At 35.4% G+C, this 22,503-nt stretch overlaps 1 protein-coding gene across 3 annotated transcripts; it reads left to right on the forward strand.

Annotated features, from left to right (window-relative positions):
- The first annotated feature begins 828 nt into the window (after positions 1–828).
- ahrrb (aryl-hydrocarbon receptor repressor b) lies at positions 829–22,493 on the forward strand. 3 transcript variants are annotated; one of them, XM_081375219.1, is made up of 9 exons: positions 829–919; positions 1,093–1,214; positions 2,052–2,246; positions 13,524–13,621; positions 13,828–13,917; positions 16,928–17,033; positions 18,606–18,742; positions 18,943–19,127; positions 20,134–22,493. In XM_081375219.1, exons 2-9 carry the CDS (start codon positions 1,178–1,180, stop codon positions 21,035–21,037), a joined length of 1,752 nt encoding a protein of 583 aa, XP_081231345.1. In that variant the 5' UTR covers positions 829–919; positions 1,093–1,177; the 3' UTR covers positions 21,038–22,493. The 3 variants fall into 3 exon arrangements, with proteins under 3 accessions (XP_081231345.1, XP_081231343.1, XP_081231344.1); XM_081375217.1 differs by having other exon boundaries at positions 2,065–2,246; XM_081375218.1 differs by having other exon boundaries at positions 2,065–2,246; positions 18,609–18,742.
- Positions 22,494–22,503: the final 10 nt, after the last annotated feature.

A 22,503-nucleotide genomic window follows, 5' to 3' on the forward strand; every position in this document is an offset into this window, starting at 1 on the left:
TATAATTTCTGATTTTTTTTTTTTATCTCATTTAAAGGAATAATCTATCATATTCTTTGTGATCTGTAAACCCTTTGGAAAGGTTGTTAGTCCTGCAAAGTCCTGGCCCTAGTCAGGAACTTATCAATTTTAGGTTCCTAAGATGAACTTATCAATTTTATTTGTTTATATTATTTATATAGAAACGATTTAACATCATGGAGATGGGGAATATCTTGAAAAACTCTTCAACTAAAATGAAGTTAATTTGCTGACCTATTTTTTTCGATTCACTGACAGATATTTTATAGGTTCTCTTTATTAAAATCATTCAAATAATATTAAATCTAAATTCAAGCTTGAGTTTATGAAAATGTACATTGTGTGAATGCAGAAACCTTAAATGTGCACACACTCAAACATACTTCATACTTTCCATGCATTTTAAAATGATCTTATAAAGTTATAAATAAACGATCCACACACACGAGAGTCGTAAATCAATTTTAGTTGTATACATTTTTAATTAAAAGTAATAAAAAATATTCCTTATATTTTGTTCTTATATTAAAAAAAACTCTCTCTCACACTTTTCGACACTTTTAATATCATATTATACATTTAATAAGATTAAATGTGTTTCTCTGTCCACATTGATGTCTTTGCTGTGCAGATTCGCTGGTTCAGTTTAGCAGAACGATTTTAGTTTGTTCGCGTCGCTTACAGTGTTGACGCTGTGCGTGCGTAAATGAGGATGCGCGGCGCGCGCGGGGATCCTCCACCTGAATGACGCGCCGCAAGAGAGCGGGTATAAAACATCAACGCTCGCGTGATGTCGCCGTCATGTCAACAGTTTATTCCACTTATTGACGTTCAGGATGATTTGTCTTCGTTTCAAATAGTCTACATTATTTCAATCTTCGGCTGTATGTGGATTTTGGTGAGTTTTCACTTCATATGTTCGCTATTTGGGACTTGTCAATCTATATTTTCTGTGAGGTCAGTTGATATTGTAAAATGTTCATATCCGCTTTTATTGTGTTTCTATATTTGTTTTTACACTCCCACGCCTCCTTATTCTTTCCCTTTCTGCTTTTTTCCACATGTTTAAAGATGTTTGCCAGAAACAAAAAAGGCTCGTTTTCAGTGTTGACATCTTTGGACAAGTGAACAATGATTCCTCCCGGAGACTGTCTGTATGCTGGAAGGAAAAGGAGAAAACCTGTTCAGAAACAGTTGAGTATTTATCAGTTTACTGGAAACAAACCATCAATAAAACAATAAAAACGACGAAAGTAAAATGCGTCACTAATGATAATAAATATTTAAGTTAATTATATTAGTAGTAGTAGTGGTTGCCTAATTGCTTTATTTAATGTCGTTTCTTGGCTCTTTCTTGACATGCATTTTATTTTTTTATTGACAAACCGTCAATACAAATCAAAACCAGAAAAACCTGTCATTGATTATGTGTATATTGTTATTATTATTATTATTATTAGTAGTAGTAGTAGTAGTAGTGGTTATAATCAAATAATTATTTAATGTTTCATGTTGAGGTAACACTTTACAATAAGGTTTTATTAGTTAACATCACTTTTACAGTTAACATGAACAATACTTCTACAGCAATTATTAATCTTAATGTTAATTTCAACATAGGCTACATTATGGAAATCAAATGTTGTATTTGTTAACATTAGTTAATGCGCTGTGAACTGTGTATTGTTATAAACTAACCTTAACAAAAATTATTAGATACTGTAACAAATGTATTACTCATTGTTAGTTTGTTAGTAAAAACAATTGAGACCTTATTGTAGAGGGTTACACATGTTGATTTCAAGGCTCTTTATTACTGACAGTATCAAAACAAATAACAAAAATGATATAAAGTCAATATAAATAAGAAATATGTTATTATTATTGTTAATAAGCATTATTATTAATTTGTTTAATGTTATGTCATGTTCACATAAATAAATACATCAGTGTATCATGCTGTTTGCTGTAATTGTGGTGGTGGAATTGGATGCCACGCAGGTTTGAAATGTGACATTATTAAATGATAGTTTGTGTCATCAGGAAACCAGAGAAAGCAGGTCAAAAATCGAATCCGTCCAAGCGTCACCGTGACCGCCTGAACGCAGAGCTGGACCGGTTGGCGAGTCTGCTGCCCTTCAGCGCAGAGGTCATCTCCAAACTGGACAAACTCTCAGTGCTGAGACTCAGCGTCAGCTTCCTGAGAGTGAAGAGCTTCTTTCAAGGTAAGAAGGAACGTTTCCTTGAGAGTTTGCCTGCTAAAAACTGTGAATTTCTACTTGCATCATACATTAGCCCCCAAAAATGATTAGAATGCTTTAAAATAAATGAAACTTAGTTGGTATTGGTTAACTGACCTGATTTGACCCAAACATCTTCATCTTTGTGTTTCACTTAAGCTGCTGAAATTGGATTTGTGGTTACACTTTATTTTAAGGTGCCTTTGTTACACTGTAATTATACATTTAAGTACTGAGTAACATTAAGTAACTACATGTACTTACTTTAGGGTTAGGATTAGGGGTCCCACTTTATATTAAGTGGCTTTAAGTACTATGTACTTACATTGAAATTAATAATTTGATACAGTGGACTTATTGTGTACCTACATGTTCTTACATTGCACTTACATTTTAAAAATTCCTCCATGTAATTACAGCTGTAATTAATTTATGTAATTACATTTGTAATTACACAGTTAACCCTTCCCTTACACCTTAAACCTACCCAATCCACCACACCTGTCCCTAACCTTACCCGTATCACACCGCAATAGCAGCAAAAGTGTTTTACAATACAACATGAACACAATAAGTACATTGTACTTATTTTTTGATGTAAGTACATAGTACTTAACGCCACTTAATATAAAGTGGGACCGGATTAGGGTTTGATTTGGTTGAGGGTTAGTTGCATGTAATTATGCATGATTTATAGTTATTAATATAGTAACTACATGTAACAATGACGCTGTAAAATAAAGTGTTACTGGATTTGTCTCTTGACTTTTTTGTTTCCTTGCATATTTTTACATAACTCAAGATTGTTGTATGGTCACTGTTTTTGTGTTTTAATGTTTTTGGATAATAGTAGTACGTTCTTCCCATATGTTTTTATTTTTAGCGCATATTCTTAGTTTGCATGTTAAATTATTTACAAAACAAAAGTACAACTTTAGGAATTAGTTCACCTTAAATACGGATTTTAATTGTAGTTTGTGGCGATGCTGACCACACATGCTGGTGAGTAGAAATGCTGTTAAAAATAGTGTTTGTGATGGGATTTATTTCAGGAGGTGGTTCATAAGGACTGGTCCATGTGTATGTTGAGCACTCAGTGTAATGTAGAGATTGCCCTCTTGCACACTCACATGCTGTTTGTTGTGACCGTGCTTTATTGCCCGAGTGTCCAAACGAATCAGTGTTGAGCGGCTGTGTGGAGAGCTGGCAGTATTTGGGCTTTGCATCTCTCAAATGTATTTTGAGCTTATAAAGTAATAGAAAAGTGATCTTTATCAACTAAAAAGGTCGGAAAGATGTGGGTCCAGCATCGTATGCAATGTTTGGGAAGCTTTTTTGAAACTAGTTTGCAAATAAAGTCAAGTTATTTAGTTTTATACAATATTGTTTCAAAGTAGCGTCACATTGATAAACAGGAAAATAAGTGTTGGTGTTGTAAAATGAATCAGTTATGAAAAATTCAGTTTCAGCTCTACAGAAGACAATAGTGTCATTATTCAGGTCAAGTCAGTTCAGTGTTGATTCATTTCAGTTCAGTGTTAATTTTGCGATTAGAACAATGTCAGTGCTGTTAAATCGATAACATTACTGAATATTACTTGTCTTCATATTTAGTTTCTCCTCAGCTCTGGTAATGTTACATCACTTGTTTGTTCTCAATAAGTGGAATCTGCATTTAAATGTATATATTTATTATAGGAGCTTTTGCACATGGGATTTTGGATAGATTTCACAGACCTACTTTAGATAGTGAAAGTCATAAGTGTCATAAATACAGTCATTTATAATGCACGATCCGACCCTGAAAAACATGAACCATCACGGTTCTCGGTTTGTGCCAACCTTGATCTTTCAGTTCAAATAAGATTGATGTGTGTATTATGTTCAAACATTGGCGTTTTTACAAATTCATCTTCTCAAGGCCATTTGCATTTTTTGGTCTGCTCTCATTTTCCGTCACCTTCATTCAAGGCGTAAATTATAGCCAAGGCCTTGACAGTGTAGAAATATGTCAGAAATTCCAGCCAGTTTGGAAATTAAAATGTGAAGCGGAATGTCATCAAAAAGGGTTTTATGGAAAAGTTATGGAAAAAACTGTCAAGTTGAAGAGTTTGCTTTGCAAAACTAAAGGTAGAAAGGATTTATTGAATGTACAGTAATTCAATATTTTGCTAATGATATGAATCCACTAACAAACCTCTTATTTATCCGACACTTTCCTGTTCTTTATTGAGTTGGGTGTTGACTTTAGGAAAGAAAAATCTCTCTTTTTCGCCAAGAGAGAGTTCGCCATGTTCGCCAAGACTGCAACGAGATTCAAGTCAGAGATTTCAACATAAGCTCAAATATTTCTCATCAAATTCTTCCAAGACCAAAGAATCAGAGCTGCTACTTTCATAGCTCTACAATATATTCTTATTCTGTCAAAAAAAATTCAGTAAATTCTTGAAAATTTCTCAACATTATTACTCACAATATCTACTTTTCCATGGAAGACAGAAATGAAATGCACATTTGGAAATGGACGATTCTGGGTGAATTATTCCTTTAATGTTGTACGTGAATGGAAGTTTCTCCTAATTTCTCTCCTCTCAGCCTCTGTGTTCTCGTGAGTAACCGTGCAGATTAGTTGTGCATGACCGAGGCTGTGTCTGGTCCAGACACATTGTGTTTTCTTTCTCCACCACAAGTCTTAAAACACAGCAGGAAAATCTTGGTTGGTCCAACACCATTTTTAGAGGCTTGCCTTGTTCCATACAATTATAATCCAATCATGATTGTCACACTGCCAGGTGAATTCAAACACATTTCCAGGCCTCTCAGGATGTGGAGGGTATAAACGGATCCCACAAACTTTCAGGATGAATTAATGTATTGCAAATGCTCATTAAGTGCTTGCTAATATGACCATTATTGCTCAAACTTAGGATTTGTGATTCAAACAAATGTATTAAACTTCAGTGTATAACTTGTCTTTCATCATTTTGATTAAAACATGAGCATAGGATCTTGTTCCTGTTTTATATAGTTTAAAAGTGAAGTCACTAAGAGTGACACCTGAAGGGAAGAGTTTAATGGTAGCAAAGATTGGCCAAATGCAATGTGTCTGTTTCCAGTTCCAGCAGCTTCTCGTTACTGCCAACACTGCATTAGACACACATGTGCTCAGAACCGGCGCTCAGAGGCTCCTAATAGTATTGAGAACTGCGCACACTAATGCCTAATGATAATGAGACTAATGATGATCATCATATCATGAGCTTGATGGTTACAAAAATGTGCATGATTTTTTTTTATAATGTAAATATATAAGATGCAGCTAATTCATCCATTCAAACATCCTCTATTCAAAATTGTTTAATTTTAATTTCAGCCATAGATGTGCTGTGTGTATGGAGCAGGATCAGAACCTAATGATACATTTTTTGAGGTGGGTGTGAAACATGAATTTGGTTGAATTATTTCTTAAAAAGGTGTGTGTATATATATATATATATATATATATATATATATATATATGTGTGTATATATATATATATATATATATATATATATATATATGAATGAAAATGAAATTTATTTTATTTATTTGAAAAAATATATATTATTTTTTGCTATCTCTACAATGTTCTGTCAAAAAAAAATATCTAATTTTCATGTTAATCAAACTGGTATGTCTCCCTTTCTTTAGGAGATATTAAAAAAAATTAATAAATAAATAACAATAATAATTTTCCCATCCATATAATTCCAAGTAAATTCTTGAAAATTCCTCAACATTATTCTTCAAAATATCTACTTTTCCATTGAAGAAAGAAATGAAATGCACATTTTGAAATGGTCAATTCTGGGTGAATAGTTCACCCAATTAAAATGTATGTTATTGCAAACCTATGATACATTTTTTGAGGTGGGTTTGAAAGGTTTATATAAAATGCACATTTGTAGTTTTTTTTTGTGTGTGCAGTTTTTTACATATTCAGTTATTGGTCTTTTCTTTCATAAATTCATATGACCATCAATAGCTGTTTTACACTGCTTGGACGACGACAGGCTGTATTATGTGTTTTTTTCCCCCGCCAGAAAACAAGATGCATGCTGAGTGTCATGAATAAGACCGTGTTTATTGACTTGGCATTTAATTTGAGTCTAAAACCTGAGCTTAAATATTTAACGCAATTTTAAGCTCTATATTGTTTCAAGAAATGTTAATCTACTTTGAATGTTAGTTGCAGTGCGTGAATAACAACTTAAACTGCACATGAGGGAGTAATTGAGATTCACAGAGAGAGAAAGAGAGTGTGTGGGATGTTGAAGTGAAGGGGGTTATGGGTAATGAATGCTCCACTGGCTCCTAGGGAGTGTTTGCGTGACTGCAGCCTGGCAAAGTCCCCGTCCTGAGAAAAGCACTAAGAGGGGGAAGATGCAGATCAGTTTTGATCCTTCTGTTTAGATCATTCACAATCCACTTTTAGTGGCCACATATGACCGTTTGATAACCGCGGGATTGAATGTTTTTTACATTTTCAGTTTTTCCTGTAATAGACCAAGCCATGTTCTAACATTGACAGCTTGGTCAATGAATAAACACTGTTTATTCTTGCATCTTTTTTTTTTTTAGTTAATTGAATAAATATTGTGTAAAATGTGTACACATTTTTGTACTTCTCATTTGTAAATGTCTCATCACCTCCGTTGTTTCAAATGATATAATGTAGTAATCATAGTCTAAATTTTATCATTATATATTGATGTAAGCATAATGTGACTGCTTTTTTGGATGATTTATAAAATAAGTTTTGGTTTCCAGTGTTCAATCCCAAAGGATTATTTTTATTTGTTTTGCTTGCATGTTGCTCTTCCATAGCGTATGAGAGCTTTCAATAGTTTCATTTAAATATCAACTTTTTCTCAGACATTTATTTTCTGTGTGCTTCGGCTCAAAAAATGGATATGCATTATAAATATAGAGCTATAAAACTGATATGTACACAATCGGTCAAAAGTTTGGTTGGTACAATCACTGTTTTTGAATGAAATCGCTTATAATCACTAAGGCTGCATTAAAAAAAATACAGTAAAAACATTAATATTGTAAAATATTATTACATTTTAAGATAACTATTTTCTATTTTAATATATTTTAAAATGTAATTTATTCCTGTGATCAAAGCTGAATTTTCAGCATCATTACTCCAGTCTTCAGTGTCACATGATCCTTCAGAAATCATTCTCAATAACTTTTATTAAAGGTAATATTTATATTTGAAATAAATATTTTGAAGCTTTAAAAATGTCTGTCACTTTTGATGAATTTAATGCATCCTTGCTGAATGAGGATTTCTTTCAAAAGATTCTTACTTTTGAATGGTAGTGTTTAAGCTAGATCAAATACTTATTCTATCTTGGAAGAATTTAATGGGAAATGTTTGAGTTTTTCAGATATTTTCGATTTTAGTATCTTGGCCAATCTGAGCACCGTTTGAAACATTGTTAGTGATATTTGGAACCCTTTAGAGAAGCGAAATCATTTGTAATTTTTTTTCTGCGTATTTATTGAATCAATATATTATGATGAATTTGTTATGAGTTGAACACAGGGATGACAGCATCAGGATTGGTCTTCCTGAGGGAATGATGTTGCTCTGGTGCCCTTCCATACAGAGCGTCCAGTATTATGTTCACATTTTTCCAGAGAATTCACAGTTGTGCAGGCGTTTGGCAGACACCAGACCCTCCTTGGCAAATTCGTATAGCGTGCAGATCAGGAAAATTCCATCCAGCGTCTCTGTCCTGGAAACATTCCTCTGTTTGTTTTCATCATGTGAGAATGTGTGCTAGAAGCTGATAAATGATCCAAGCGTCCTGCATCATGCATGTGCGTAAGTCTCCAAACATCTGTTTTAGCATGGGATTGAGGACCCCCCCCCCCCATGAGAATTCCCTGATCTTATACCTCAAATCAATCTTTTATCTTTATTTACGTTGTGTTGTATGTGCATCCATTGAGAATTTTGTTTAATTCCCTCATAATTACTAGTATTATGTATTCTGTCACCCTCATTCAAACAGCTCTTTGTTTGCACCAAAGTGCAGCATAAAAAGAAGAGTTGAGATATTCGTTGTCAACATCAAAACCTCCCAGTAAGAACATTAATTCCCTGTTTGTTGGGAACCAGAAGGCAGTTCCTCTGCACACGATGTCGTGCGAACGACTTGTAAAAGTGACCCAGATACGTCATAGAGAAGTTTGCCATTAAGCTTGTTCTGTTGCGTTGCAACTGCACAACATGGTGAGTCCTTTTGCAAATTCTTTTTCTTCTTGCACACGTTTAGTCCCCTCTTTCCCTTTAACTGTTTTTCACTCCTGTTATGCAGCTTGGACACAGACTATCAGAGGTGTTTAAAAACATTTACTAAACATTTGTTTTATTCATTATATATGCCATTTAGGGATTGGCATTCCTGGAAAAGATTTACAATCGATATGCAATGCTCAATAAAACAGAATTTATAATAACAGTCATGTAAAACCAGACTTTTTTGTGAATAATGCTGCCGTGTGCCAGCAGTCTAAAGCATGATCTCATGCGAAGACTGTTTCCAAACACGGGTTCTCTCACGCAACAGCCATTAGTTCACAAAAGGCACAAGTTGACCTCTCTTTGGTAAGGTTAACCTACGTTCAGTTGGACAGCCATTGTCGTCAGTGCTAGTGATGTGAAATAATCTCCCATTGGAATGCATGTGCCTCTGCAGTGGTCTGTTATGTTTGTGTCATGTGACCAATTGACCGGAAAACAATTTAAATGAATTCTTAAGTGTATTGAAAGACAGACAGATAGATGCACACAACTGTTCAAATGTTTGGGGTCAGTAAGCAGTAAAGCTATTAATACTTTCATTCAGCAAGGAAGGATGCATTAAATTATTTAAAAGTGACAGTAATGACAATCATAATGTTACAGAAGATAGACAAGTTATTTTAAATTGTAGTAATATTTTACAATGTAACTATTTTTACTGTATTTTTTGTTCAAAGAAATTATTTTTTTTGTGAGCATTAAAGATAAAAAAAAAAAAACATTTAAAAAATCTTACCACAAATGATAGATAGATGGATGGATAGATGGATGGATAGATGGATAGATGGATAGATAGATAGATAGATAGATAGATAGATAGATAGATAGATAGATAGATAGATAGATAGATAGATAGATAGATAGATAGATAGATAGATAGATAGATAGATAGATAGATAGATAGATAGATAGATAGATAGATAAAAATAACGATTAGATGGAGATGAATGACATATATAGCAGCATGCGGTGAGGAACATTCTTCTGTTTATGATATATCATACAGCTAGACCTATAATAACGACAAGACATTTCCAAGCAATAGCCTATTGACATCATATCCGGGAGATAAGTCAATAAATTTGAGTAAAGTCACAGGCTTCGTTTATCCCGTGTGAATGCGCCACACGAAATTCAGATGTGGGGGGGGTAATTTCTTAATCACACGAGGTCCCCAGATAACACTAATCCCGTGCGAATAGGGCTTTAGTTTGTTCAGTTTTCATTCATGTTTAAATTGAGCACTGGCCCTTTAAGAGCCTGTATAGCAGGGTTTGCGTGACTCTAGTACACCAGAGCCTGACCTCAGAGGAACTCCAGTGAAAATTATCTAATTATCTGTCCATCAGAGCTCTGGAAACCAGCAATGCACAAATGAGTCAAGACCCTATTTACTTTCATTACATAGACATAAAAGTTAAAACATTAATCAAAATAAATTTGACATGATAGTGAATAAATGATGACAGAATTATCTTTTTTTTTTCTGTGAACTATCCCTTTAAGTGTGCTGTGCTTAAACTTCTAAGTTTTTTTTTTTTTGAGACATTGAGCAAGTAGCAATTTAAGAGTAAGAGGGGGAAAAAGGTTATAGAGTGAGTCCATTCTTTACTGCGTAATAGCTAGCGCACAAACACATCTGCTCGTAAATCTAACCTCAATTGTCAAGAGCAGATCTGTTTTTTATTTCCTTCCCCTCATCAAAACATCCCAGCAGTGAAATGGGCTGCTTTTAAAAGCCATTTCTGCCATTTTGTGAAAAGTAGCTCATCCACCTGCAGATTTAAGCTTGTTTGGCAGCAGACGTGAAGTGAATGAATGGAGAACGAGTCTTTGGGGAGAGATGCTGGAGATTTCCCTCATGTTAGTGAGCACAGGTTTTTGTGGAGTGTTTGAATGATAAAATATTTAGATTTGGCATAGTCAGACATAAATGGGGTGGACTCTGAACATTACAGCCCCTCCCTATTTGACTTGCGCTGTTTTTCTTACCACAGACCTGCATAAAATGATTAGCAAGGGAGCATTTCACGACGCCAATTTTAGTATCTTGAATATTTTGCATATCCTTGTTCTTAAAGGGTTAGTTCTTCCAAAAATTAAAATCATACCATAATTTACTCCCCTGGCCTCAAACCATCCTTAGTGTATATGACTTTCTTCTTTTAGGCAAACACGATCTGAGTTATATTAATATCCATGGATATCCATTATATCCGTTGATGGATGTGCTTTTTTAGGCTTCAGAATGATCCACATTACCATTCACTCCCATTATAAAGCTTGGAAGAGCCAGGATTTTTTTTTTTTTATATATATATATAGCCAGTCTTTGGCTGAAAGAAAAAAGTCATTTACACCTAGAATGGCTTGAGGGTGAGTCAATTATGGGATCATTTTAATTTTGGGGTGAATTATCCCTTTTAAGTACTGCTATTATTTTTCATATATCATCTTTCATGTAGTGTATAATATAACTGTATGTTAATGTAAAAGATCTGCAAAGTCTCAAAGATCATCATGCATGACAAATGGAGTTATTGTCTCCCAAAAGAAAGAACCGTTTCTGAACTTTCTGAACCGCGTTGTCAGTAATTCCAGTCTCACTTCCTGCTCAAATCTACAACGTTGTGTAACAAATTTACATAATGCCAGTCTCAAACACTTTAGTTGTATACTGAGGCCTGGAAGAGTTTGGTTCATGTTGTTGTCATGTCGAAAAGATGCTGTTTTCATTGCTGCAAAAGCAATTCCATTTTACTGCACTTTCAAAGGATGAGGACAGATGGTCTTATTATTGGGTGATACGAGGGTCCGTGTCTTCACCATTGGAGAAAGCATAACGGCTAACTTCATTCACTTATGCTTTGATAACCAATCACATTACAGCCTTGACGTCATTGAATTTCATTCAGAGTTGTGCGACAGTCAATCACTGTTTGTGGATACCATAAAAATGAATGAGAAGTGCCGTAGACTGAATCATACCTGTCGCGCAATTGTCCTTGACTTCACTTATAAAACAGCATTTTTTTGGGAGTAAACTAAAAATAATGTTTAAAGGGGTGGTATAATGCCCTTTTCACAAGATGTAAAATAAGTATTTGATGTCCCCAGTGTGTATGTGAAGTTTTAGCTCAAAATACCACACAGATATTTTTATATAGCATGGTAAAATTGTCACCTTTTGAGGGTGAGCAAAAACGCACCGTTTTTGTGTCTGTTCCTTTAAATGCAAATGAGCTGCTGCTCCCGGCACATGGGGGCGGAGCTTCAACAACTTGTGGCTTTTTTACCTAAAATAAAAATTTCAAATTTCAAAAACTTTTAGCCTTTTATGTTCAAACCGGATTCAGACAATGATGGAGAGACTCGAGAAGAAGTGATAACATGTAGAATGCAACAGGACATTTATGAATGGTTAGTTGATGAATTTATGTAGCTTATGTGTAGTTATCTTCTAGTCATTGATTTACATATTCTGTCTTGATAATCTATAAATCATGTTCCAGGGGGTGGGGTTTTAGGGTTTGTAATGTTGTGTAGTTCCTACCAGCCGTTTGTTGTAGTCCTTAAAAAGCGATTTCTTTAAAAGCAAATATCTCCCTTTGCTTTGAACTTTGAGCGTTGTAACTTTGCAGATGTTGTTTATGATCAAACAGCAACATTACACACTAACTAAAGTTAGAAGGGTGAAATCATATTCAACCACCCCTTTAAGAGCAAATATGTTGAAGATTAGCCGATGGGCTGTCGATTAATTAAATAAGCCGTTTTCCCACAAAAGCCGTTTATTCAGTGAGGTGAAGCCTCTCCTCCATTGACATCCATTAAAAAAGGCCTCTGGTCTCCTTCCCTGCGTATCACAGCGTTACGCTTTTTTGCTAAACTTGCAGGCTTGCCTTCAAGTGGCTTTGAAGACTCAAATTGATATGGTGAAGCTAACACCATTGTTACTGTTCTTATCACTGTTTATACAAGTTCTGAGGAAGATCTGAAATTCAGATATGGTGATGGGCATTTATTTCCCTGAAAAATGCTATAAGCGGTAGAGCAATCACAACAGTCTGGGTCATCTGACCAATGAGAGCACAGTAGGCATAAGAAAGGAAGGGTTTAGACATTTCAGACAATTTGAGAAATTAGATGATTCTGCAATGAATATTATATGAAAATTATGAAAAGTGTTTTTTGACCTTGGATGCATGCAAATCTATTGTAAGAGTTTATGCAAAATTCTGAACCTTTAAAATAGCACAGTGGTTCAGTGGGTGGCAGTGTCGCCTCCCAGCAAGAAGATCCCCGGTTCTCGTTTCCTTCAGGTGCTCCGGTTTCCTCCAGTTTGAAAAATCATCGCCAAGAAAAGGACAGTCTCTTGTGAATGGCAAGACATGGCCCAAAGAATCAACATGAGTCGAATATGACTGAAATGGTTAATAAATGAATGATGATATTTGAGTTGTGTAAACATCACAGCTCAGACTGTTTGTGGTTGTCTTCTTTGCTTTGATGTTCTTATGTTTGGCATGAAGTGCCCACAAAAATAACTAAAGAAAAAAATTCTGAATTATTTCAAGATTTTGTTTTTTTCTTGCTCATTTTTGATTAGCACAGCTAACAAAGATCACTTGGGTTGTCACAAGAAAGACTTTCTTTTCACTGCTTTGGAATCAGTCTCAACCAGTTGTGAAATTGGGAAAGCGCATCCAATATGGATTGCTTAATGAAAAAGAATGATCAGTGGGATTTTAAACAATAAAAAAAATCACTATAAAATGTTTAATGCATGTTTTTATTAGCATGATTTGATATCAGAAATGTTTATGCAGAAATTCTGGTCATAATATATTTTCCTGTGACATGTCCATGGTTCTCTGTGTGCTCTTGTTCCTCACAGCGGTCCAAGAAAAAGAAGCTCTCAGCAGTGATGCCTCGATCCCAGAGCACCGGAAAGAGATTCTGCCCAGTGTTGTAGAGAGTGATCTTCTCCTACAGGTGTGTTAGTCATTTAGTTCTACTCTAAACATCCTGCATTACATTTCAGAAATTGTTTATTGTTGTTTATTGTCTTGTCTTCTGAAGTCTAAAAATCAGAGTTTAAGTCATAGGTTTAATCATGTCACTAACATTGTGCAAAAATATTGACAGGTATTCTATATTTCCAACAATAATCAGGTTTTTTGTGTGTGTGTGTCTTGTAGTCTCTCTCTGGATTTGCACTGGTCGTGAGTTCAGATGGTGTTATTTTCTATGCATCTACCACTATCGTTGACTACCTGGGATTTCACCAGGTAATAAACCATCACATGAAAACTTACACTCTAGAAATACATGCATAGGAATAATGGAATGGTTATGATCTAAAATAGCATGTAACTTGTACAGATGCTCACGTTTATTTATTTATTTTATATATGTATATATATATATATATTCCTTTTACTTTTTATTTTATATATATTTTTATTAATATATTATATAATATATTCTTTTGATTAAATATGTTAGATGTAATGCCTTTTCCCCATTTCCGTCCTGCTGTGAATGTTTACTGCTTTTATATTTTTAAAAGATTGTATTAATTTATTATTTAAGAGGGAGGGTAAAAAGAATGTGTATTTATCTTTCATTAGTGACAATCCAAAAATATTATATTGAAATCCAGTGTTATCCAGTGTGAAAACAGTTCTCAAATAAAATTCCTGTATCATCAGAGAAATATAAACAAAAATCATGTGTGGCTACGCAAGAAATAACCACAACATCTGTGTTATAGGCCTTCTCCACCAGAATGCGTAAAAATAGTTATGTTTTTTCAGTCCTTGGCTAATTTAAGACTTTCTCATAGCCTTCAAAGAGTCAGGCTTCTTCAGCAAACAAACCTTCTCTTCCAAGGAGGAAACTTGTTTGGATCCTCACTGAAACTGTGATAGTTTGTCATGAGATGGTTAGTCATTAAAAGTTTGCAGAAAGCCTTGCATTCCCACACTGGAAAGAAAGGGAAGGTTGAATATTTTAGACAGAGTTTATTGTTTATGAACAGAGGGTATGGCCTGGTATTTTAAGGCTTTTGTTTTTCTTCAGTGTAGAGACACGTCTGTCCGCATGCAAGCTGCCCTGGTGTCACGCAACAAACACATGGGGCTGTGAAAAGGGATTCGTGGCTTCAGGGATACATTATACATGAGAAAGCAGTTTGAAGGTTCTGGGTGCTAATTTAATTAGCAGAGAATAACAGTTGGAGGCCCCCCATCACCCAAAAAAACAAAAAAGAAAATAATGTATGCAATTACTTTAGTATCTGTTATATTAATCATCGTTAACTCTTATTTCACTCTTAATAGTCTATTTATAAACACATTCTATTTACCACTATCCACACATTACAATCACGAAACCAAAATCAAAATTCAGTCTTCGTCATTCTCTCAGCTCAGCGAGCACCATGAGGCCATGAGGGCAAAGAAAACTGAGAGGACAGGGATTTGATAAGTGTTTTAATACAATATGAATATGAATAGGCTACATCAAGAGGAAATGTTTAACACACTCCGATTTTGACGTTTAGAACTTGGCTTTTTTATCCTATAATAATAAGTTTATCCTCATCCAGTGATCTCATAACGACGTGTTTTAAGTGGTCCGCACTTTCTTGCAGCATGGCGATTAATAAATAAAAATAATAAAAAATTAAAAATATATATAAAATTAAACAAAGGAAAAAATCATTGTCTTCAATTGAGTCATTCAGTCATACAGTAAAACGATTCCTTCAAAATGTGGACTCATTCAGTCGCACAATGGCTCTACTGTGGATTTGTTACCCAACATTCACTTCTTGTTTATTGAACTGTTGTAGAAAATCAATAGGCTATCACATTTGCAATTGTACTGATATTCGGGAAACCAGAGCTCTTTATCCTTTTTTAAATATTAAAAACGAATTATTCTTCTTCTTATTAACGGGTTATTAATTTTAGTGACATTTTTGCCCCTAGTCCTTGTTGTTGAGCGCGGACAGAGAACCCTTCTGTTCAAGTGAAACGGGTGAAACATAGCAAAGGCCGCTACTGGCAACATGACCTAGGCTGACCTCAAGCACAGGTTGAGCACAACAGCTCTTAATATGTCAGCTTTAGTGATGCACTACTCTCTGTGCCACAGCTCTGGCATCTGCAGACATCCCAAGTCTCCCGGAAGTTCCGGGAGTCTCCCGCATATTGATAGCGGCTCCCTGATACCCGCAAATGAGTTAAAATCTCCCGGAATCTAGGGCGAGCGAGCCAGAGCGCGCGTGCACAGCAGAGAGGGAGAGGGAGCGAGAGACCTTGCGTGTGTGCGTGTGTGCGCATGTAAGATAGAGAGCATCTGATTGGCCTGTTTCGGTAAATCAACCAATCAATTGTCAGTGTGGGCGGGTTTTTATCTCTTCTCCCGAACCGAATTAATCAGTTCAGTGTATCTAGAAACAGGAGCGCCATGGCAAAGGGAGAGTGCCACAAAAAAACATGCAAAAAACGAAAGTATAAGATACATTTTACGGCAGACTACATGAAAGTGTACCCCTGTCTTATAAGAGTAAAACATAATGATAGTCTTGCACGCTGTACAGTTTGTAACAGTGACTTCAGCATTGCCCATGGCGGGTTAAATGATTGTCAACAAGTTTCATTTCATTCGTGCATATTATTCCTTAGACCTGTTTAAAGCTGCAATGGAATATAAATAAAAGCAGTTTACATGAATAGTAGCCTATAAGCAGCTTATAAATGGTAAAGTAATCTACACATTGTAACATTATGAACAAATAAATGCATAGGCCTATAGCCTATAGAAATTATGTATTATACTTTTATATTTTTTAGGGGGGGGGGGGGTGTACCTCCCTGAAATGAACTTTTGTAGGTTGGGATGTCTGCATCTGACTGCTTATTAATAGTAACCGAAGCAAATGCACAAGAATAATTGCATGAATTATGAATACATTCGACTATCTGCCAGGAACCTCAGGATCTAAAATGCTTATGAATGTTTTACCAGCAGTTGAAGTGACTCCACAAGGAAATTTTGATGAGTAATGTTTCTAATGTGGTTTAGCATAAAACTGAATTAGACCATATAAACTTGTGGTGTTGACTGAGACTGAGAGACATTTGGTCATTGCATTGTGTGTGGCTCACACAACTGTGCGCAGGTCAATGCAGCAGCTGATAACACAAAACACACCGATGTGGGAGCTAAAACGCTTAAGAAATAAACATTCTCTGGTTTTGTGTCGGTGTGTGTGATCTTGTCTGGCAGACAGACGTGATGCATCAGAAGGTCTTCGATTATGTCCATGTGGCGGAGCGACTGGAGTTTCAGAGGCAGCTCCACTGGGCGATGAACCCTGGCCAGCGAGACACTGGTGTGTGTGTAATTACCATTAACCCTATATAATACATGTGCAATATTCCAAGTCTTCTAAAGTAATGTGCATATTTTTTATAACACTTTTATATTGCTTTTGCATCTATTTTGAAGCTTATAAGCTCCAGCTGTCTCATTATAATTGCATGGAAAAGAGAGACTACAGTATACAGTGTGTGCAGAATTATTAGGCACGTTGATTTTCTGATCATATTTTATTTCCAGGAACATTTTGCCAATTCCAAACCATATTAAACTTAATAACTACTATTAATTTTCTATTTAATCATGTATAAGTGATATATAATTGTTCATGAAGGCTGGAAATGAAAAATGTCTTATTTTCAGGTGTGCAGAATTATTAGACAAGTTTTCTTTTACAGATAAAATAAGCCAAAAATGAGATTTAACAAAGACTGAAAAGTCAAAAATTATTAAATCCCCATGAGAAGAATGCAAAACTAATGCAATACTAGAGATTACAGTTAAGGCATGACCATTGGACAGTGAAATGCTCATTGGGTCAGCAGGGTCAGACAAAAACAGGTGGAGAAGAAAAGACACATGTTAACTGCAAAAGAATGAAAAATTAAGGTGAAGAATTAAGTGTGAAACCATCGGGAACCCTTTAGTGTCCAGCACCACCATTTTCCAGAACTGCACTTTCCAGAAATACATTTTAATACATTTTGGGAGTTAATTTTTAGTCCATCTCTGCAAAACGGACTTCAGGGTAGGAGATGGACTAAAAATAAACTCATAAAACGTATTCTGGAAGATGAATTCTTCAAACAGTGGTAGAAGAGGATGTGTTGCTGGTCCTTCAAGAGTCACTCTCAATCTGTCTGTCTATAAAGCCTATAAAAAAACAGTCTTCATGTATTTAACAACACTTCAGCTTGTGACTCTTATTAAGAGGGGGTTATTTTTTAGGATTCTTTGCCTAATCCAAGTCTCTGAGACCCTGACACCTTGCTCTTCTGGAGACTCCAGGTAGGTTGCAGTTCTGGAAAATGGTGGTGCTGGAGACTAAAGGGTTCCCGATGGTTTCACACTTAATTCTTCACCTTAATTTTTCATTCTTTTGCAGTTAACATGTGTTTTTTCTTCTCCACCTGTTTTTGTCTGACCCTGCTGACCCAATGAGCATTTCACTGTCCAATGGTCATGCCTTAACTGTAATCTCTAGTATTGCATTAGTTTTGCATTCTTCTCATGGGGATTTAATAATTTTTGACTTTTCAGTCTTTGTTAAATCTCATTTTTGGCTTATTTTATCTGTAAAAGAAAACTTGCCTAATAATTCTGCACACCTGAAAATAAGACATTTTTCATTTCCAGCCTTCATGAACAATTATATATCACTTATACATGATTAAATAGAAAATTAATAGTAGTTATTAAGTTTAATATGGTTTGGAATTGGCAAAATGTTCCTGGAAATAAAATATGATCAGAAAATCAACGTGCCTAATAATTCTGCACACACTGTATTTCACTTCATACATCTGTCATTACACACCCGAGTCATGTGTTTCTGAACTATGTGTTGTGTGAATGTGTGCTCTAGTAGATGAGGATGTTGTGATGGGTCACCTGTATAGCGCTGAGGAGCCTGACGGTGTTCCTCCTGAACTGTCTCCATTCCTCACGCGGTGCTTCGTCTCTCGAGTGCGATGCCTGCTGGACAGCACCTCCGGCTTCCTGGTCAGTCATGAAATCAATACAGTTTATTCTTGTTCAAGAAGCCAGTTCACATTTGGAAATGCGTCATAATAGGGAGGAAAAGAGTATCGCAACTTCTGTTTCATGCCGAATTAGGGGCCTCAGACCTTCCCACATGTTCATGTTGCCGGTACTCTATCCACTGAGTCTGTCTCGCTCTGATTTGCTCTCGTCTCCTGTAGAACCTGCAGTTTCAGGGCAGCCTGAAGTTCCTGCAGGGTCAGAGGAGGAAGACGGACTCAGGATCTTTGCTGCCGCCCCAGCTTGCTCTGTTTTGTGTGGCTGTTCCTCTAGTACTGCCCTTCATCACAGAGCTAAAGATGAAGAGTATGATGATAAAGGGCAAACACAAACGCTCTGGCAGCAGGTACACATTCTGTCTGTCTGCTTGTCTATGCATTGCATTTTTGCTTATAATTATGAATATGAAAGAAAACAAACGGATTTGTGTTTTATTCTTACTTATTATTTTTCTAGTTAAATTAGTCAGTTTTCCCCAATAAGTCAATTTAAATTGCATTCAATTGTTTTTAATTGGAACTATTTTAATGCAGAAAAATTATTTGAATAAAATAAAAATCATCATAAAACTGCATTAATAACTCATTTGAATTAAAACAGGTAAAACACGGTAAATAAAACATGTTATATATTTTATCCACATGAATGTATTACATTTTGATGAAATATTTTGAGAACAATAATTAATTGTGCACAGTAAGAAAGTAAATAGGGTCAATTTCATGCCAGGGTAGTTTATAAAAGCAATAAAGGTCACAGATGGTACTTTTGATATATATACTACCATACATTTCGGGGGTCAAATTAATGCTTTTATTCAGCAAAGATATGAAAAGTGACAGTAAAGACATTTATAATGTTACTAAAGATTTTTATTTTTATTCATCAATGAATCCTGAAAAAAAGTATCCACAAAAATATTAAGCAGCACAACTGTTTTTAACATTGATAATAAGAAGAAATTGTTCTTGGGCAGCAAATCAGCATATTATTATGATTTCTGAAGGATCATATGACACTGACTGAAAACACAGGAATAAATTACACCAGAATAAAATATATTCTTATAGAAAACCCTTCTTTTAGATTGTAATAATATTTCACAAAATTACTGTTTTTAATGTATTTTTGATTAAATAAATGCAGCCTTAGTGAGCAGTTGAGAGTTTAATGACATAAACATTTAAAAATCTTACCGACCCAAAACATTTAGATGGTAGTGTACAATGGTACTGTATGATTACCATATTGATGTACTATTGTTTTTACCCAGTACTCAATCATAGTAGTATGATTGACACACAGATGTACACAATAAATTGTCTTTTAATCAGTTTAACTTCTATCTACAGTGATAAAAGGCAACGAGTTTCCTGCGGCTCATTTGACAGTGAAGACGTGCTACGTGTCAACTGGACGAACACATCGGGTCATGATGGTTCATGGTCAGCCCTGGCCAACACAAAGTACAGAGGAGAGGGCTGCAAAACCCAAGATGAGCCGCTCAACTTCTGTGTTTCCACTCTGGGCGTCTCTAGGTTGCAGGCTGTCGATGCCTCGTGGGACGCCCGCTGTCCTGTTGCCTTGCGCACAGACTCCAGTGAAAACTACCTGGTACCTGGAAACTTCTATAAACACAGCCATTCTGGAAAATTACGAAATGGTTGCAACACAGAATTGCAGAAGGTGCAAGGTTATTGCATCGAGGGGAAGGTGGAGAGAATGTGCATGATGCAGAATGAATGTTTTAATATGCTTCCCGAAGCGGCAATTAAGACCGAACAAGATTCCGACTCTGAAAACGCGTGTAACGCATACGGGACGTTCTGGCGCCCTGAATATGCACAGGTGAAAACGGAGGCTGAATATCATGACTGCTGTACTCCATATCAATATGGCAAAGCTGCCATCAATGCTCCCATCAATGCACACAAGCAGCTGTGTGCGGGAGTCAGCAGACCTCTTAAGTGTGTCCTGAACAAAGACCTAAATCACTCTTACCAGCCGACAGGCAGTCAGGACACATATGTGTTCGCAAATGCCTCCACAGATCATAAAAGCTACATGCAGCATGATATCCGGCTGACTTACGAGTTCAGGAGTCGCAACCTGCTGCACACGATTAAACGAGAACCCGACGACTCTCCACCTTGGTGTCGGGATGTTAGTCAAGGGCACGTGCAACAAAATATTACTTCAACTTCCACTGTGAATGCTATTCTACACAAAGCAAACCCTTACGTTTACATGCAGTGAACTCTGGGACCATGTCAACATTACTTATCAGTTATAGTGCTTGCAAGGTGTATCTATCTTCTTTCTACTTTTCTTATCCACAAATATGTGCTTTTAATTCAGCCTGAATTGCTTAAGCTACAAAATTGCAGTCTAAAATGAGTCAAATTTAAAGGTATAGCGGAGGATTTTTTACTTCCGGGTGGATCACCTATACTATTGGTCCTCCTAATTGTCAATCATTCTGGTGAATCAATCAAACTTTTCAAAAAGTGGAGAGGGCGGGTCTTATCTAAAATTCGGAAAGATCCTCCGCTATACCTTTAAGATTAATATGTGGAAATCTCACATTGGCTTACATTGAAAGAATGTTTTGAATTTTAAATCTGCACCCAAGAATGATTGTCGTGTTTGCATGCCGAATTGTGATTTCTCACAAGAAATCAAGATGTCATGACAGCAATGAAGCAGCTCTATAGCAGCATTTTATTTATTCCTAAACCTAAACCTATTCTTTTTCTGCCTTGCAAGCACTGGTATTTCCCTCCGGACATACAAAACTAGTTAGAAAGTTATTCTATATAAAGCCAGACTGTTATAACCAAATACAATACTCAGGTTGTCTTCTGAAGCGGGTTGGTTTTTGAGATGTTTTGTATTTTGGCCCTTTTAGGTACAGATTTTGGATTTACATCAATGTCATATTCATGAGGTAAAAAGAGTACAGACAAATAAAGATAATTTCCCTAGTGAAAATATCTTTGTATTGCATTTTAGATTTTTTTATTTTTATTCAAGTGCATAAACGTACATTTACTTTTACTTCATGGAATTATTAATTCATATTGATATTTTTGGTAACACTTTACAATAAGGTTCCTTTATTAAACATTAATGTATTAACTAAAATGAACTAACAATGAGCAATACATTTGTTACTGTTTTTGTTAATCTTTGTTAATGTTAGTTAATAAAAATAAAGCTGTTCATTGTTTGTTCATGTTAGTTCACAGTGCATTAACTAATGTTAACAAGATTTTAATAAAGTATTAGTAAATGATGAAATTAACATTAACAAAGATGAACAAATGCTGTTTAAGTGCAGTTCATTATTAGTTAATGTTAACTAATGTAGTTAACTAATGAACCTTATTGTAAAGTGTTACCATATTTTTTGTGTGTAAAAAGTAGTCATTACTAAGGAAACTTGTTTGTTTTTATGCTACATGGAAGGAGCTTTATGTTTTGTACAACATGTGTTGTCATTTTCATACTGAATTTATGATTAATATGTTAAAAATTAACCATATTGAGAATGTAGATAAACCTATATCTACCCCAGAGGAAATTCACTTTATCTGCTATCAGACTGTATTTAAAACTATTATTGATCAAAGCATTGTATTGTAGTGTGTCTCCACAGTTTAAACACTTTATTTGTACACATAATGCTTGTTAATCTTTTAATAGCAATGTATCTGTTGTGT

The sequence above is a fragment of the Scardinius erythrophthalmus genome (genome assembly GCF_964197995.2).
Source record: "Scardinius erythrophthalmus genome assembly, chromosome: 9".
In the NCBI taxonomy this organism is placed as follows: domain Eukaryota; kingdom Metazoa; phylum Chordata; class Actinopteri; order Cypriniformes; family Leuciscidae; genus Scardinius; species Scardinius erythrophthalmus.